Source organism: Topomyia yanbarensis, unplaced genomic scaffold (genome assembly GCF_030247195.1).
Source record: "Topomyia yanbarensis strain Yona2022 unplaced genomic scaffold, ASM3024719v1 HiC_scaffold_4, whole genome shotgun sequence".
In the NCBI taxonomy this organism is placed as follows: domain Eukaryota; kingdom Metazoa; phylum Arthropoda; class Insecta; order Diptera; family Culicidae; genus Topomyia; species Topomyia yanbarensis.
Genome location: NW_026683602.1, coordinates 572,977 through 592,493, shown reverse-complemented (window position 1 = coordinate 592,493; position 19,517 = coordinate 572,977). Strand labels below are relative to the sequence as shown.

At 39.5% G+C, this 19,517-nt stretch overlaps 2 protein-coding genes across 3 annotated transcripts in view; one reads left to right on the top strand and one right to left on the bottom strand.

Moving 5' to 3' along the window:
* Positions 1–8,355, top strand: part of LOC131695496 (glutathione-specific gamma-glutamylcyclotransferase 1-like) — a 46,544-nt gene extending 38,189 nt beyond the window's left edge. For both annotated transcript variants that reach the window (XM_058984035.1, XM_058984036.1), the window contains exon 4: positions 7,271–8,355. In XM_058984035.1, coding sequence (XP_058840018.1) covers positions 7,271–7,786 — 516 coding nt within the window. In that variant the 3' untranslated portion in view covers positions 7,787–8,355. The remainder of the gene's footprint in view (positions 1–7,270) is intronic.
* On the bottom strand, positions 8,342–12,092 carry LOC131695494 (26S proteasome non-ATPase regulatory subunit 13-like). Its single transcript, XM_058984034.1, has 5 exons — positions 11,808–12,092; positions 11,632–11,745; positions 11,287–11,571; positions 8,944–9,097; positions 8,342–8,879 (listed from the first exon to the last, which is right to left on the bottom strand). Exons 1-5 carry the CDS (start codon positions 11,909–11,911, stop codon positions 8,394–8,396), a joined length of 1,143 nt encoding a protein of 380 aa, XP_058840017.1. The 5' UTR covers positions 11,912–12,092; the 3' UTR covers positions 8,342–8,393.
* Between the last annotated feature and the right edge of the window lie 7,425 nt (positions 12,093–19,517).

Here is a 19,517-nt window from a genome sequence, read left to right as displayed (position 1 = left end):
GAATTAATTGTTCTAGAATATTGCAGAAAAAAGTATCATTCTCTTTGAACTACAATTTGAAATAATGTCTACAACTTTGACATTTTAAGGGCCACCCTAAAACCGTTTCAGCCAAAAGATGCTGTTTGTCACGCACAATAAATGTTTCTAAGACACCAAATCTCTAAACCTAAAGATGAATGCGTCAACAATTGTTTCCCGCTAATTTCGCTTCCTGGACCACTGTGCATTGATAAAGCATAGATTGCGCTTGTAACGTACTATAAAACTTCGTTAAAAACTCGGCCAAGAAGCATCAGTATGTACCGCTGGGAAAAATTCCATCTTCCCGGGTTTTTATTTTTGGGTTTTAACCGGGTTTTTCCCAAATCATTTTAACCCGGACGAAATATGGGTTTTTTTCGTTTTATCGAATGTATTATGTTCATTTAATGTTTTTTAAAGAATCTGCATTTGAAAGACCGCAAATAAAATTCGCAAAGATAAAACATACTTTGTAGAACGTACTCCAGATATCTTAGTATGTAAAAATCGAATATAAACATCAAGCGTAAAAATCGGACAGAGATTCTTGAGCATGATAATCGTTTAGAATATTTTCACCCGAAAAAGTCGGCAAGGATGAACCTCCAGTATAATTCGCTCACAGGAAATTCCGTACAACGTTACAATCAAGATTAAAAGTCAGATAAAGAAAAGTCCTTTGTAACAACCGAATATAATTTTTTACGGTTTTTATGCTGTAGCACTTAATCGAAAAGCTCCTATCCGATTTTGAAACATGAAGTTTAAATGCAATTTTCACATTTTATAACGGATTTTACAAAGTATTTTCTGTTCCTGTGACTTTAATTTCGGTCCATTCCATATTCCAACTTGTTTCGTATAATACTGGGAACAATAGTAATTGTTACTCTGACTAGTGAAAATTAGAATAATAGTGTGATGCCCAAACTACTTTTATTCTGCTTGTTACTCATTTTAGGGGTTGCTATACTTTTAGCGAAATGAGGTAGGTATTCACACAAAATTTAGAAAATACTTATTTAGTTCGGTGAAAAGTAAAAGTGAGTAATGTGCAGAAAGCGAGTGGCCTTGACATTCGTCATTAGTATGAACCTTAATCAGAACTCTCACAAATCACAAACCGAATTCTTTTGGCATCAACTACATCAGCAACAGTAGAAAAAAATGTTTAGTACGTTTAGGTGGATTCACAGTAAGAAACGCAATCGACTTTGATCAAAACGTGTTGAAAGGTTTTATCACTTATTTAACCACAATATTTGTAAAGAAATGTTGGATCACCGCCATAACAATGCTTAAAACGAGGAAAACCATTCAGAATGTTCACATACATGCACAACTTTATGACAATAATGCTCATAAATAAAATAAAAATATTTGGATAACAATACATTAATGTTCAATTACTAAAATATCAAACAATTGCGAAAAACCCAATCTTCCCGCGAAAAAGCCGTTTTAACCGGGAAAAAACCTTGGGTTTTTCCTCAAAATTATAAAAACCCGATTTGGTACATCACTGGAAGCAATACAATGAAAAATCTGGTCTGGAAAATGCAACACCCTCATAAAAGTGAGATATCTGTTTAGAACTAATTCTCGACAAACATATGATTACGGCCTAAAAGCCAAATGTCAAAATCCACTTTGAATGGAAATTCCGGACAAACCGTTGCTAGTCAAACACAGTTCACAAGAGTTTATGAAAGAGAAAACTTTTCTCTTTCGTTTACTACCAACATCTGTGATTGGCGTGTAACTGTTTGTCCAGAATTTCCATTCAAAGTGGATTTTGACAGTTGGCTTTTAGGCCGTAATCATATGTTTGTCGAGAATTGTAAAACTAGCTAAAGAATGATCATTAAAATATAAAAAAAAAATGCTCTAGACCCCCCGAGAGAACATTTCAAAGTTATGCTCAGCTGAAAAAGGAGGTTAGATGCTCCGATTAGCGAGTACTTTAGCGATACTGATTTTTTGGTGATTATATTTTCTACCAGACGCACGGGGTTGTTTTTTTTTATACCACCGATAAGGGACAATTTATTTGCCGAAGGAAATGTGGCGAGATTTTTGTTCCAATTGGCCCCGGTAACAAGCACGGAGCTGCGCGAACTAATTATTGCAGTCAGTCTACGAAGGCGGCCGAATCCTAATAATCGCCTTCCCTGTAGGTGTTGATAGGTAGTCTCCGGACCTTCGACAAGGTTGACTAGCGGTAACCGATTTAAATCACATTTTTTTCTGTTCAAGATTTGCGGCTCGGTGCATGATATTAGCGGAAACCAAACACGAACGAGCTTCGGATGGGTGTTTTATAATCCGGTTTTTCGTTACAAATGAAAATAATGGCCCCTACAAGTAGCACGTTACTATACACAATCTGCTTCGTCCGCCAGCCTTTTACAGCTCACGAATATTTCCTTCTCGGTATTGTACAGCGCTTTAAAGAGATTCGCCGTTCGCTCTAAACAGTTCAATTCGAATGACAATAGAAACAAATCTTTAGTGGACCAATATTTAAAACCTTTTAGCATTGACATCGACGGCTCGAACTGAGATGAGCTGAAAATTTTCACCCTTTCCGAGTAATTTTCGAAAGATTTTTAAAAAACAGTATTCTTTTGGTAATGCATGTCATACACATTCCACAATTTAATACAATATTGTTATAGGGGAAACTGCACCAATTCGGACCTAGTAAGGGTTTATGAACTATAGAACTGGAAGGTGTCAACCGATTCACAAAAAAAAAAATTTTTTTCATGAAAGTCTGATCAATTGCGCACATCTTTTTCTAAGGCGACTTTTTCCTATCTTTTACCGTATTGTGTATAAACGGTTTTGCGCAAAAATACATGAAACGTCCGAATTACCCCAATCCTGCTCCAATTTGGACAACCCATTTCTTATGAATTTTTTGCAATAGAAATCACTTCCTATTTCGGCCTAAGTTATTCCTATTTGATTTTTACTAAATTTCGAATTGTGACATGAAAAGTTCTGCTTGATATATAAAACTCTGTAGTAAATTTACAATAAAAAGTAAGATCTGGGCCAAATAATAGGTTTATAAGCTATAACGTCGAAATCATTCAACCGATTTGCGAAAACTTATGTTTTCCTGAAAGCTCGACCGACTGCGCACACTTTCTTCTCAAACGGTTTTTTTTTGCGATCACGTATCAGATCGTATATACGGCAAAAAGTCCGAATTGAACAGTTGATAGTCTCGCCCAAAACACGATGTTAAATAAAATATTTTATCCATCAGATCCAAAACCCACGATAATGCACTTGATTTAAATAATTGTTGTTGCCATCAAAAATCTTCTTTTTCGGTTCACACATTTTTCAAAAAAGCGCTCTGAAAAAAACATTCGCCCTTAGCTCAATTTGTGAGATAGAACAGAGCTACACGACAGCCATGAAAATGATATATACGCTTTTCATAATATTACCATAGCTGAGAAACAACTGGGGGTCCGAATCAGACCACTTCCCCCTACTGTAAGCTTCAGAGACACATGGCTTGGAAAAAAACGTCTATTTCATTATTTATTGACAGCGGAAGATATTGATCATATACAGTAATATCAGAATAATTGATTTTGATGGTTCACTTTCGCAAATAGCAAATATATCTCGATACACTGAATATATGGAGTGTTCATGTCTTCAGCCACGTTATTTGTAATGAAATTCTCGAAAACTTTACTGAAGGCACCAGGTTATTCGAGACTAAATTAGTTTGAAGAATTAATGTATCCATCTGGGGGCATTAAGCATAAGCATAAGAGATCGCCCGTAGTTGCTACTCCGTTATTGACCAGAACCAAATTAGGTTGCAAAATGTTCATTAGAACAACATGCTTGGGAATAACATGATGAGCCACATTGTACAATCTATTCTGATCCCTGCATGCTGATCAATACCGACGCCGGCCACGTCCGAATGCAGATCTTCTGGGAAAGGAAGGAATGTTAGTCCGATACATGTTGCTACTAGAGACCGAGGAATCCTCTGCATCTCCACATCTATCACGGGATGGGGAGAGTTGTTAGTAAGTGTGCCAATAGCGTTATCATGTAACAATTGTTCTGGGCAGCCGGCTGCCGAGAATTTGGGAAATTTATCATTTGTTGTATTAATACGATTAGCAAAATAAGCACCTTGAACTCCGGATAGCCGGCTATAAGGAGCACTGCTTATAATTTTTAATATTATTCAATCACACAACGAATTTATTCGTGGTTTCTATCGTGTCGGTGCTGATTTTACCCAGCGATCGTTTGAATAAAATGAGGAATCTTATACAGAAGGTTCATCAGAATCTTCCACAGGTATAGCGGAGTTGGCGGTTTGTAAGGGAATAGGGTCCAGGATTCGCTCCAAGCAAGCGATGCGACCTGTATAGCATAGTTTATCAGGTAGTAGTTCAGTTAGTCTTCGAGAACACGATCGCTCGAAAAATAAGATCTGCCGAGAGTATCCTATGTTTTCTAAAAAAAAGCAATTTCACATCCACACAGCCGATCGTGGGAGTATTGCCCAGAAAAGCCAATCCCATCTGTGCAATGGGCCGGATCACTATTTATGCGACATTATTTAGACTAACTTCGCTATTCCTTCTCTACGATATATTTTTTGGGTTGCAAACTACCGAGTGATAAAACGTTATACAGACAGAGAGTTATGATAGCTCTAGATGTTATAAATCAACGAAAGTATTTCCTATTTCTAATATCGGATTGTTTGTGAAATACACGTATACGAACGATTATATCGAACATTGAAGGGAAATACAGAGGATCGTTAACCTGATGCACGAGCTTGTTACCAATAACGGAACTTGAAATTAGATTCATTAAAACAGACGCGGCGAATTTTCAGTACGTATTGACCCACGATCATCGATACTAGTCAAATTAAAGTCTTATTGGCGCTGATTTCCGAACAACTTTTACGGTATTGTTTTCTCGGCTATATCGCATACTCTCATTCTGCTACTACCGGCAGAAGGCTGATAGCTCCCAGTCGTCGCCGGTCTAAGAACCAAATGTCATCAATAGACTCGCGTGGAGGCATGCGGTAGAATAGAAAACTAAGCAATGAAAATGGCAGCAAAACACTTATTCTTCGCGCTGACAGTACTGAAGGTAATTGCCAACCGGTCCCCGATCCCTCTCGCGAATTGTCAATGCTCAAACCTTATACATGATTGAAGTCATCAATCCACTCAAATAAGGCCATGCGTTCTCCCAAAGCACATTGAATGCTCTGTGAATCAGTTCCCCCGTTGGTAAAACAAACCCTAAAGAAACATAAAAATTAGTTTGCTCAGTCCAAAGTAAAGTTTGCCGACCGGCAGATACGTGTTCCCTTACAGCGCCATCCAGCCCCCTGCTAGGCAGCCATTTTGTCCTAGCCAACATGCCTTTGTTAAAATCAAAACAACCCAATGCTATTGCACGGGCGACGTGGGCCTAGATGCAGCTAGGCCCATCATATGTTGACTACTGTCAAAGTCCGTATATCTCCATAGCGAATGACAGGAGTGACACCCTCCTGGCGCCATCACATCAACGAACACCCAAAATTTACATGCGACAAAATATCTGCAATCCCGAATATAAAAGACTCAAAACCTCTAATCATTTGCAATAAAATAATACAGTAAAAAAACAATGAATATGCAAGGCGGCTCATTTTTAAAGATAGCACCGCCGATGAAACACTCAATAAAAATAGGTGACAAGGGACGCGGACGAAATTAGCTGAGCACTGACCGGCTGGTTTGCCACCTATTTTTCGGGCGAATTTTGGGCGACACCTAGTAGTCGCTAGTCGCTGGTGAAACGCCAATTAATTGAATGTCAATTTTTCTTATTGCCATATTTTTTCACTTTTCGGATCGAATTTTTTTCTCTGAAAAACCTTTTTTCACTATTTTTACAATGTACACTGTGTTTCTAGATGTTTTCTGTACACTTTTATTGTCCTTGCATCGGGAATCGACGGCCCGTAATACGAGGAAAAGATATTTTTTCATTTGCCGGAATTCAATTTTCACAAACTGTCACCACTCGCGTCTGTCGAAAATATGCCGAAAAATGCTTTTATAAACCACTTCACTTCGTATAATTGTTAAATTGCACCGTTATTAACACTTTTGATAACCGGGAGACAGTAAACAGTGCCAAAAATGATGAAAATTAACCGACTCGAAGGGAGCTCTACGAGAGTCAACCGCTCGCGACGAAGATACACACTCGAATCCTTAATGTATCCATCTGGGGGCATTACTCTCCAAAATTATTTTACCAGATGTTTTACGTTGCAAAATTCTTCGAAAATAAAGCTGACTGTTTCGAAGCTATATGACATTGACCGTAAAAACTGTTTTCGAGCATTTATTTTACTTTTTTTCGCTATTACAGTTCATAACATAAGAACGAGTTATACGAAAATTTTATTACGCCATTTAATTCAGTACTCAAATGTACATCATAAAGTCACTAACTTAATTTTTTTTTAATTTCCTTCGTTTCCAATCCTACTTAGTGGCTAATCAAATAATTGATACCTAGTACAAAAGAAAATCAAATACTCATAAAATCCTGGCCTACTAGAGCTCAACGGAAAATCCCTTTTTGCACCAGTTTCTATGTGGATGTTTTTATGCAGATATTTTATTTGATATAGACATGATTTGTCAATTATAAGATACTCACTAAGAAATCAGTTAAAAATCCCATTCCCACAATTTATAAAAAGTCTCAATAGTGTTTAAAACATCATGTTCTTAATGTAATGATCAGATAAAAAATTATTATTATTTTAACATTCAATATTAATTTATTTTTTTTCAAATTAAACTGGTCATCACCAATATTTTTTTTCTCAATTCGATTAGTGACTACGCCACTGTTCCAAATAGAAGTTTCCCCCATGAATGTACCCTTCTTGAATTAATGCTACGGAAGCTTTACCTTACTGCATAAGCCAGCAAAAAATCATTGCTGTTACTCTAGTCATTATTGGTTAGAGAACTACACATTACAAATTACATTACAAAACAACTAGAACACACAAATAATTGAAGCTAATATCACTTTCGAGTTGTATTGAACCGAACAAAAAATCAAGAATTACAGTTTTTGCTCAACCCATCTCTATCTTCAAAAAAAAAAAAAACAGTCGAACATTTTCCTAATTGAATTTATTTTCCCCTTTCCACAGGGCATCACCTGGGGCTGCGCCTTCCGAGTGACTGGCAGCCTGGCCCTGGACTACCTGAGACAGCGCGAGTGCACCCTCGGAGGCTACGCAACCGACTACATCAAGTTCTACCCGCGCGTAGCCAGCGAACATTCCGGTCTCAGTGGGGAAGCTTTCCTAGCACTGGTCTACGTTGCGACACCGAAAAACGACCACTGGATCGGCGAAGAGCCGATGGTAGAAACAGCTCGTCAAATCGCCGAATGCACCGGACCGAGCGGACACAACGTAGAGTATCTGATCCGGTTGGCACTGTTCATGCGAGAGGAGCTCCCGGGTGCACCCGATGAATACCTCTTCGAACTGGAAGGTCTGGTACGGAGATTTGTAGCCGAGACGAATACGGCCATCTGTAGTCTGCTGGGAAGTGCACCGCGTCGAATTCGAAGGGATTCCCACGAGGAAATACGGCGGCATGTTTCGTTCGAGTACACATCTCGGGTACCGGAGAAGAAGCTACGCTGTTTGAACATTTGAATATATACGATCGATTGATCGAGGGACGCACAAACTCATTCTATGGTGATTTTCGTCGACGGCAGTGTATTGCGCATTTCACGCGGAATTGGAGTGTCTCGCTGGTGTTTGCAGTCTTGGGAAGTGTGATGTAAGCTCTGATTCCCGCCGTAGTATTATCTATTGACCATAAAAACAGACCAATTTGAACGTTTACGCAGATTTTGAAATAAATTTTGTTCTAGATCAATTTGTATTATAACTCAAGAAACAAATGCACTGAAGGGCACAAAGTATTTCGACGCGATCGTGAACTTTTATCACAAATTTTACACTCGTGAGACAGTTTATTTTGTGTGAAATGCGCTACCATAAGTCTTGTATGTATATGTGAAGCTTTTATCTGCGTTTTCAAGCTTTTAGATTTTTAAGTTACGACTATCTCTTTAGAGCGCATTATATAATTGTATCAAGCTAGCAGTAAGTAAACGACATAAACTATACAGGAACCAACCAAAAACAACAATCGACAGCTAAAGTATAAACTATCAGCTTTTCATTCAATAAAACTTCCAATTTTTAACCTAAAACGTACGTTTTATTTTATTGAGACAAAGAAAAATGAAAATCAGTTCGTCAAAATCTCACTCGCCCGGCTTTCGATCAGCTGTTCCATGGTGGTAATCGACGCCATCCAGTTGTCCAGCGTGCCGGCCATAGCCGCAACCTGCTTCCGATCGAGTACTCTCGGCTGAACCCAGGTCATGTTGACCACTCCAGCTACCTCATCGATCGCTCCCTTCACCAGTCCCTGAGCCAGTGCCTTCATGATTAGGATTTCCACCTCCTTGATCGGCAGTTTCGCCTCCTTGGCAATCTCGTCGAAACTGATGGTGCGCTTATTGGCCGGCCGCTTGAATGTCATCTCCATCAGACACAGCAGCGAGATTTTCTGGCGCAGTTTCACTTCCTGGGCGGCCAAATCGGCAATGGTACTCCACTTGGGTTTCATCTGTTCGAACTTGACGATATCGCCGAAGTTGAAGGCACGCAGCAGCTCTACGAGCCACTCGTTTTCGGTTCCGTTTAGCGATTCCAGGATTGGGTGTGCGAGCTGGTTGGTACAAGAAGGGTATGTTTTATAGGGTTGGGATGGCAATTTTTAAAAGGTAATTTACCAGTTCGCCAATGTTGTAAATACCCTCGCCCAGCAAAGCAGCCAGGCCGAGGAAGAACGCTTGCTGCGGCCATTGATCCTTCGGATAGGTGTCCATCGAGCAGCCCAGGAACTGCAAACCACAGCGGTAGTAGTCGCTGTGCTGACCGACCAGGCTGCAAATTGGAATTTGAAAAATTGTATTGATTATAGATTTAAAAAATGTACATTGCATATGCCCCTTAAAGCTCACCATCATTGATGAACGCAGCGTGGACACCATCAATGAGAGTGAGAGCGCAGACGAACGACGTCGCGAATTTGCGATCGCGTCACAAAATGGTCGTCTCGAAGCGAAAGATCAGTCGATCGGTGCGCGCGCGGTACGAAAGTGTTCAGAGCGTGGAGTTTCCAGAAGAAAAGTTAATTTTCTTTGCGAAACTGTTCACATTACGATCGAAGGTGGCTGCGGTTGATTTTCGGTTATTCCATTCATAATTTCGTCGCGTTTACGAATACGTGTGTGCTTCAATATTGCGAGTAATGAAAAGTTGAATCGCGCCGCGTTAGCATTATGAAATGGCATTCTCAAAAGCGAAATGTTGACGAAAATGTAGAGAATAGTTGCGTGCAACGGTGTTCGGACCTATTATAATTGCTTAAAAAAGGTGCCCAAAGCGCGGAAGTGTAAAATAAGTTAAATTTTTTTTCTTTCAAAAATGTCCGTCTTACCATCGAAGATGGCTGCGGCAAGCTTTTCGATTGATACATGATGCTTACGCTGCTTCTGCAAGCGGATGTATGAGTGAAGGAAGCTTTTGGATCTAGTCTGAAAAAACTTCACCACCATTGATGAATGCAGCGTGAACACCGTCAATGAGAGTGAGAAAGCAGAAATGAGCGGCGTCGCAAATTTGCGATCGCATCACAAAATGGCCGTCTCTAAAATGACAATATTCGTGTAAGCTCTATCGATCGGTGAGCACGCGGTGCAAGTGTTTAGAGCGTGCAGATTCAAAGGAAAAAATAATTTTTCTATTTTCAAAAAAGTGCATATTATGATCGAAGGTGGCCGTGGTCGTTTTTTAGTCATTCGATTCATAACTTCGTCGCGTTATGTGTGCTTGGAAGATTGCGAGCAATGGAAAGCGGAATCAGGTTGCGACCGCATAGCGAAATGGCCATCTCGGAAGCAATATATTCACGTCATTTTCGTGAAAAGTCGCGCGAAAGTGTTCAGAGTATACGGCTCATTATTATTAATAAAAGCTTAGGGTTAAAAAAAAAGTGTGGTGTGAAAAGTTTAAATTTTCCCTTCGAAAATGTCCGCCTTACCATCGAAAGTGGCTACGGCAAGGTTTTCAATTCATGGTTACGGCACTTTTACAAGAAGGGATGGGTGTGTGTAAAGGAGCATTTGGTTCTAGTTCTAGAAAATTTAATCGTCATTGATCAAAAATAAGTCATTTATTGCTAAAAAAGGAAGTGAAATTATGAATAGTGAATCGTAAATAGAGAGAAGCTGAGTCAATTGAAAAGTGATCGTTGATTTCTACAAAAAAAAGCGGAAAAGGAAGTGTGAATAATGGAAAGTTGAATCAATTATTTTTTGGGTCTATCCCTACGTGTATTGTTCTAATTGCGGCAGCTAGCAGTGCTATAATCGTCGTTATTTGTTGGAAAAAGTAATGTTTCGAATAAATTGAAGATTTCTGCGAAATCGACGAAGCAGTAATTCTACAAATATCCAGTGATCATCGATAAAGGTAATTTCTGAAAATTATCAATCTAGTTTAGAAACTTTTCATATTGAAAACCAGATTCAGGAGAAAGTGGCCCAAAATATTTCAATATCGTGGTACTTTCAAGATTATTCTGGTAAATTAATTTGTGTTTTGTTCAAATAAACCAACTGTGTATAAGACAAAAAACCACCAACCTCGATCAATTGGTGCAGTCTAAAAATAAATCAAAAATCATTGGCTTTCGCCACATTTGTAATGCTCCCGTTGATAATTATCACGATGGTATACAAGGGAACTACTTTATCGTCTTACTGGTAATGTTTACTGCTACAAAACAAATCTCACGATAAAAAAGGTCCCAGAACACCTCAACGAAATTGCTCAAATGCTATCCGAGCCTAATGCCAAATTTACACCTTTTCGATCCGATTCAGTACCCTGCACGGTCACCAATACTCTTTCATACACTCAAATGCGAGTATTCACACTTGTCCGGGACGGTGCCGTGCCGGACAAGTGTGAATGTTCGCATTTGATTTGTATGAAAGAATATTGGCGTCCGTGCACGGTGCTGAATCGGATCGGAAAGGTGTAAATTTGGCTTGAACCTTAACGCTTACCGGTAATAGTTGGCCGCCAGCATATAGTACTTGCCGTGCACCGGCGTCACATTACCCGCCTCCTCCAGGATATCCTTCAAATCTTCGATTATCTTCTTCGTCTCGTCCAGCTCATTCAAGTGCTCCAGAAAGATCTGCCCCTGGAGCACCTTGCACATCCACAGTGCCTCGTCGCAAACTTTAACCTTTTCCTTGAGCTTCTCCAGAAACGCAATCGCTTCCTTTTTGTCCTCGATAAACGAAATCACCACCGTTAGGATCTGCACCAAACCGTACGGATTCATCCTAAAACGAATCGATTTTTTTTAACCTATTCGTGAAACGCAACTTACCACCGGCACTCACTTCGTTTCGAAGGAAGTGATAAAATTGTGGTACAGTCCCAGCAGAGCTTCCTCGGTTTGCATCGCCGGATTCTTGACGAAGCTGTTCAACTTGATGGTTAGTTCGTTCCACAACCTGAAACGGTACGATTATAATTCACGGCTTATAGACGATTGAAATCGAAAAAAAAAACTCACTTCTCATTGTACAGCTCCTCGATTTGGGTCCACTCGGCGGCCAGTTCCTTGTCGGCGGATTTCTTCTGTTCCGCCAGGTAACTGGCAACGTTTGCAGCTGACATGGTTCTTTTCGGTGAGACAATACACACTTTTACTTGGTTCTAGGAACGATGACGATTGGTTCTAGCGAAGATTTTAGCTGAATTCGAAGGACTTTTAACCAGATTGCTTTGCTGGTTCTGATTTGTTTGACAAGAAGAAACTGCTGTGCGAGGTGTGTAGACAGAAGAATGAGTTTGCAACAAAAGTGACGTTTATCGGGTGTGTTCGCTGGGGCTCACCAGAAGTTGGCGCGCCAGTCGCTGTGAGGTTGCTATGAATTGCAGTGTTGCTGGACTTTGGGGGAAAATTATGCGGATAAACTTGAAAGCCATCGTTTTCTTACATATTGTGTAATTATTTTTTGTTGAAAAAATTATTTAATGCTACACTGAACGGAAAAAGTCTGAAGTTATACTTACTAAAATTTGTGAAAAAAAATGTTTCTCTTCATATTGGAGCTTTTTTGTTTCAGGTAAGTCGTATTAAATGCTATTTAATAGTCGCTTTTGGCAAAATATACGGCTACGTTACAGCTGTGCCATAAAAATGCTACTTAACTGCTGTTGTGCATTCAGAATGCTGCTTACTGGCAAGAAGTTTTTAAGCAGTTTTTGGAATACTGATTAACAATAGTTATGCATAAATAATGCTAATATACTGCAAGTAGCATCTGAAATGCAAATTGTATGCTATTTTACTGCATACTAATAATGCTTGTTGGTTACCTGGGTAGGATCACGAGCTATTCTGAAGAGAAGTAATAAAACTGTGTTGCACAAAATATAATAATACTGGGTTTAGAACCGTAATTGACTTCCTTCTAATGCATTGTAAGGAATAAATCCTTATCGGAATTTTTCATAAATGATATGAATAAAGTTTAATGAAGTACGCATTATATCGCTTTATATATGTATACAGAGCAAGCAATATTTGCTATATTTGTATGTATGTAAGATGATAATATAGAGCTTAATAGCATTGTTAATGCTACAATGGAGTTTTAAGGCAATATTAGTGCAAATGTGTAGCCAATATTGCGCAATGGCTTAATGCTTATGGTTACTTGGGTAATCCATTGTTATAAATTGACTAATTCAGATCATTTAGTTTTTAGTCAATACCAAACTCTTGTGATTTATTGCCTAAAAAATGAATTCCGGACCGACTAACCCTTCTTCGACAGTTAGCCCAGCTAAATGATACGGATAATTGAATGATAGATATTTAGAAGGCCCTGTGACTTGCAATTAAAAAAATATTTTATACTAGAAAACCTTTGAAGTTTTTTGTAGAGGTACCTTTTTCAAAATTGGCTAGAATAGACTTCCAATTTTTGAACACTAATAACCGTTGTACTGAACGTAATTAATAGATTTTTGCACCGTCTGATCGGAATTTGTATATTTTCTTGAATTGTACGATTACTGTAGATAACAAAAAATGGCTGTTGTGAAGTAATTGCTAGCACTAATTGCTTTGTTAATAGCGTTCCATTAGAAGACAAGGAACGATAGCTTGCATAAAACGAATTACCTGCTTCAAAATTATTTATTTAATGCTTAATTGACCTGCATAATCAGCGATTGGTAGAGCGTAAAAAAGCAGTCGGATCAGACCATAATAGCTTCTGCTGTCTTTTGGCCCACCAACATATATGGACTTTTCAGGGTCACCAAAACAGTACAATTAAAGAAGTTCTTATTCGTTCTTTTCTGTTTCGTGCATAATATATGAATAGTCGTTTATTTATTAAGGTTCATTCGCCTGTTTTGGAAATAATATACAATATCACTGCCATCTATTCTGGGCGCTCTGCTTTCCACTTCGTGTATTAATTTTCTTTCTTGGTGGTGAGCAATGGTCATGTTTACCCTCTGCCGCTTGCTGATCATTCCGTCTGCCTTCTCGTTTGCTCGTGTTTGCACCCATGTCGTCGTCGCTAGAGTAGCTCTGATTTTCGCTGTTAGATGTTTCCTGTTATTACAGAACTGGTACATGGGCATCAGTATGTAGTGTAGTGTCGACACGTTGGTACCAAACAACTAAAACACTCCTTACTTTATCGTTGAGCCATATAACTCTCGGCACTTTTGCTTTCCGTCTTCATCTATTACGTCGCCATTTAGCTCTCGTCTCAGTGAGCGATTTAGCTCCTGATTTGCGTGAGTCATTCAGCTCCAAAGCTTATCACGATCTACTCGGATAGTCCCGGCAATGAACTCAACGTACTCCGACTGAGAGCTCGTCAACGGAGGAATTTATCTCGATACCGATACACGCTTTTTTGAACCATTTGAGACTGAGAGTTCCCCGTTGGTAGAATTTCTCGGTAACTGTTTCGTGACCTAATTATGCCCCAGGAAATTAAGGTCTACCCTGCTGTGAATTCCTCGGCGCTAGATTTATCCCGATATAGATGCTTGTTTTCGTGAGCTATTTTGACTGCCCACTTCGTCCTGACCTGCTCGATCTAGTCCCCGGCGGTGGATCTAGCCTACTCACAAGTTTATCGGTAGGGTATCGAGGTCAGTCCGGCGGTTCCGGTGGAGCCTAACGTTTGGTTTCAGACCCGAACCCGGTGCTGCGTCGTATTCTTTTCTACCTCTGCAAAGTGTTCTTTATTTAGAGGCTCTTTAGGGATCAGTCGTAACGAGCGCACCGACCATCCGACATTGATCTTACCGGTCGACATAAGCTGATTGGCTGCGGCTGGCGATAAGCGTATCGCTGCTGTCTGTGTGCCACTATGCGCCTTCCTCAACCTAATTGACATCTGCTCATTCTTCAGTTCGCTCTCACGTTCGCTTCTCCCACCGCTTCTGTCACGAGTTCCCGATAGGTCGAGCTCTCGATGAATGGATGCTTCTTCAGCTCGAACAGCATCTAATTTTTCGGAGTGCGCCTGGCTCTTACTACGTTCTCCTTCAGCTTGGGATCCTCTCTCACCCTTTTTTCCAGGATGTGTGCATAGGTTTCTTTGTATGTAGTTAACACCTTGGAATGATCTGTCCTCGATAGTCAAGTAAGACGGTATAGGTTGGTTCAGCCGCATTGGTACCACCCGAACATCGTTGAGAACGCCAGGAAATGTCTGCGACATAACCGGTGTTTCGTGACTACACTTCGGAACGCTAATTCAAATCACGTTTGAATGGGAAATTTTGGAATGATTCTTTATGATAATTATGATTACAAAAATAAAATTCCTTCGACAACTATTTTCCTTCTTTTCAAATCTGCAACTTTTTTTGAAAACACCGGAATGTTATTAATGAAACGCTGAAAATGCCTGCGGCAACCTTGCCACTAAATGGATCGCAGGGGGCTGTTTGACGACACGGATGCGCAACTTACCCTTCAATTTGCCAACATTTGGGCGATTCACCGCCGTCATTTTTTTGCCACTCTACCCGCTCTTAAATCGCTCACGAAAAACGCCATTTAATCGCCCTTAATAGCCTAGTATGAAAATTTTAAATAATGCTTATTTTCGGATTCATTATCTACTCACCTAAACTTATTAGCATACTAAGTAATCACCACCACATTATTGGAAGAATCAATGGTGAAATTGGTATTGCACACCAAAACTTACCACAATCTGACGTTCGTTAAGACTAGGTCAGGGATCTTGTTCTACTATACTTAGGATCATTGCTGTCAGGTGGACGAGTGCTTCGGCACCGACACGCTCGGCGTAGTGACCCTTTCTCAGCGAACGATGGACAGGAAACTGGAGACCGGCACGAACCAAGCGGGATTTTTGCTTTTCCTTCACCTTTCCTTCTATTCGGTGTTTGCCGTTAAAAACACCGATTATGACGAATTTCGACCGATTTTTTGTAAGTTTTTGTACTTGTAAGTCCTTTGAAGGAATTAATTTGCTCGCCATTGCACTGAAAAGGCAAATAGGCTGCAGCAATAAAAATGATACCAAGATCAGTTTCAATTTCGATACCCAAACTCTCGATCACCTTGGTATCGAGAGACGGCGTAACGGAATGTTTGATCCCGCGATTAACCGCTATTGTGATTCCTCTGCCAAATCCAACAATTCGATCAAATCGATGAATAACAAAATTAGAGTTACTCTTCAATTTAATATTTGCTTTTAAAAAAGTTTCGGTCACAACGGCTATATGCACATTATGTATCCTCACGAACTTGAAAAATTCGTCTTCGCACATTTTTAATGAACGAGCATTACAATTTAATAAATTTAAATGATTATTTAAAGTCATTGTTAAACTTTAATTTCATTACAATTTTGTTAGCAAATTCCCACCCCGCTTGAAAAGCTTCAAACATGGAGGTAGAATTTAACATAGCAATCATCATAGGTAACATAGAGTCGTGCAAGTATTTTAATTTTTCTTCCGTTACGCTACCTAGATCCATTGGACTAAAGGAAGCGTTGGGTGCAAACGAGTTTGTAGGCGTGGTACCGGTAGCCGTTATTTTGGCCTTGTTACCTGGCACTGAAGCATAAGATGACACACCATTGTAGGATGGTGCGACGGAGGTAGAAGTTGTTAATCTATTTTGAATCGTGTTGTTTTTGTTGTCTAGAACGAGAATTTATAATTTTCTCTCGAACAGGACAACCCCAGAAATTCGATTTATGATTTTCGCTACAATTAGCGCATTTGAAACGTTTTGAGTTTTTTTTTTCGCCGAACAAGTATCTTTCGTGTGCGATTTATCACCACAGATCATACATTTGGAATCCAAATGACAATTTTTTGTGGCGTGCCCAAAGCCTTGGCATCTACGACACTGGGTCAGATTCTAAATTCTGCCCCCATGTCGTCTATTATGTTCCCACTTTACTCGCACGTGGAACATAAAACGTGCTTTTTCAAATACTTTCAAATTATTAATCTCATTACGGTTAAAATGAATAATTTCAGAGCGTACTGGCGTGTTCTCGCCGCTAGCCTTTCTCTTCATAAGAATAGCTTGTGAAGGAGAAAAGCCAAGTAAATTTTTCAATTCGTTGGATATTTCATCCAAACGTTGATCTTGTGGTAGCCCTTTCAAAACAGCCTTGAATGGTCTAACTGTCTTGAAATCATATGAATAAAATTTATATAACTTCTCCGTAAGATACTGGAGTAGTCGTTTGTGGCCAATCAATTCTTCCACTGTAACTCGACATTCTCCTCTTCGGCCAATCTGAAAAGAGACTTTCACATCCGGAAGGAACGTCGAAAGCTCAGTTCGAAAGGCTTTGAAGTCGGAGATCATCACTGTTACAGGCGGAGGTGATTGCGTTTTCTTCTCATTGGCATTATGCGCAATGCGAGGAAATTTTGAAATTTCATCAGCTTCACATTCGGATAAAACATCGAATGAGTTGCTGCAGTCAATTGAATTTTCGGGTGGAGAACCCTTTTTCGTTTAGCTTTAATTTTTGGCACACGGCCTTTCTGGGAGGACCCAGGCATGTTGGAAGAATTAAATATTTCTTTAGGCTGAATTGTTCTTGAAAAATGGTTTAGTCTTGAAAAAGACTGATTGAGTAGAAAAAGTAGATAGTCTTGAGAAGGACTAATTGTAGAAAAAAAATTAGGTAGTCTTGAGAAGGACTGATCGAGCGAAAATATAGGTAGCCTTAAGAAAGATTGTTGCTGTTGAAAAACTAGGTAATCTAGGAGCTATCAAGATTTGTGACCGGTTCGAACGAAGGTTCAAGTCGGTATGAAATCTTTAAAAACAAGGTGATAAATCGTGCAGGCGAAGTTCCGTCAGATCAAAGTCCATATACTCGAGAATCTTGGTTGTGACATTTTTATATTCGACGTCGTGTTGCATGATTTTCATCACTAAGCTTTCTCATTATTAGTATAGCTTGTCTCGTATGATGTATTTGTATGTGGGACACTTCTGTAAACTCAGGTTCCATTTTTAACGTGATCAACAGTTCCACCTCGCGCACTGTACGTCTAAGACGGGTGGGTCTGTAAAAATTAATCGCGATTATGTTCTCCCGTAATGGGCGAATTTTTTTTTGTGGTTCACTCATTTCACTCGCAGCTGGCGGCTATTCTATAGTTTACTTGTTTGTTTGCGTGCTAGTCACAGGCGGTGCGATTTCGGACCTCTGATCTGTACGAGATGAGGAAGCAGAATATTGGTAAATTTGTACAACTCCAGCTTAAATTCGTACTTTTGGCAACGCTAACAGCTTCAATATGCATGCAACCGGCTGACGGGTTGTGCTACGAAGAAAGATTATACACGAACCGCGGAAAAAAGACGGCGTATCATTGATTTACTGCCGAGTATAGCGTGAGACTATGTGACCTCCCTTGGTTACTACTCCTGGTTGGTGATGATGGTTCCAGCTCAACCCCCACAAAGTTGTGGCGACACCTGCCGGGCCCGAATATAGATCGCAGTAGGAAAGGGAAGGAATGTTAGTCCGATACTTGTTTTTGAAAGAAACCGTATATACTACTGTGCAGCCCATAAGTGTCACGGGAGGAGGGAGATTGTTAAAAGTAAGGGGTTCGATTCCAAATTGTGCTAGAGTTCGCGCGCGATTCTAGGTTTTAGGAGCCAATATGCTTTGAGAATATCGCAACGGTACATAGCGGGGAATATCTGGAAGCGCTGAATTATTTTTACAGAAGACAAACAATTTCGAAAAAATAACGGCAACAAATAAAATCTATCGATCGGCTTTACGCAACTCCAATCACAACTACAGTGCGCGCGGTGAAACAGTTTATAAAGGTCAAAATGGAGCGTAATCGTACGGAAGTGCCCCACATCCAACTACATCATACTCGTAACGTAGTGCTGATAGCGTGTAATAGGTTGTTCGAAGAACTTTATAGCGACGAACAACATGCAACACGACGCCGAATACGACAAGAGTAAAACCAAGTTCTTGGTTTTTATAAATTCAATAAATAACGAAAAAATTGAAACGGCGGGAAAATTTATTTTCAAATATTATTTGCACATAAATGGGAATTTCCAATGTAAATTAATATATTTTCAATAGTTTACAGTTCGGGTTTATTATATGGCCTTCGACTGGCATTGCCCAGGGTCACTAGTTTAAATATATTCATAGTTTTCCACTTACAAAAGAATCAGTATTTTTAGTTTGGGTGGGTCCTGCTAAAAGCGCAAGATGTTAGCTTGCTTTAGATGCTGCGATTGACAAATCATCTTAGCTATTCGAAATCGTGAGTTAATTCAGCAGATCGATGTTATTTGTTCGATGAAAATATCTAGGTATAGATATGCATTTGGTTCGAACAGATTGAGTGCATTTGGGAGATTCCTTTATGGACGGAAATTATTGTGGATTTAACAATACTTTCATCAACTCAGTAAATATGTATGAAAACAATTTTGAAGAATTGCCCAATCCATATCCTATCTATAGACTATCAATAAATTGCTAAGGATACGGATTATTGAGTTCTGTTATAACAAGTAAATGCAGCAGTTATGGCAATAGTATGATTTAGACAAACGACGATATTCTACGCTTTAGGGTCTAATTCTGTTATTTTTAAATCTAAGATCACAAATGATTCAAACAAGAGACATTTAAGTTAGTTTATTCAGTTTTAAATAACATCAACTTAGAGCAATGACTTTCGA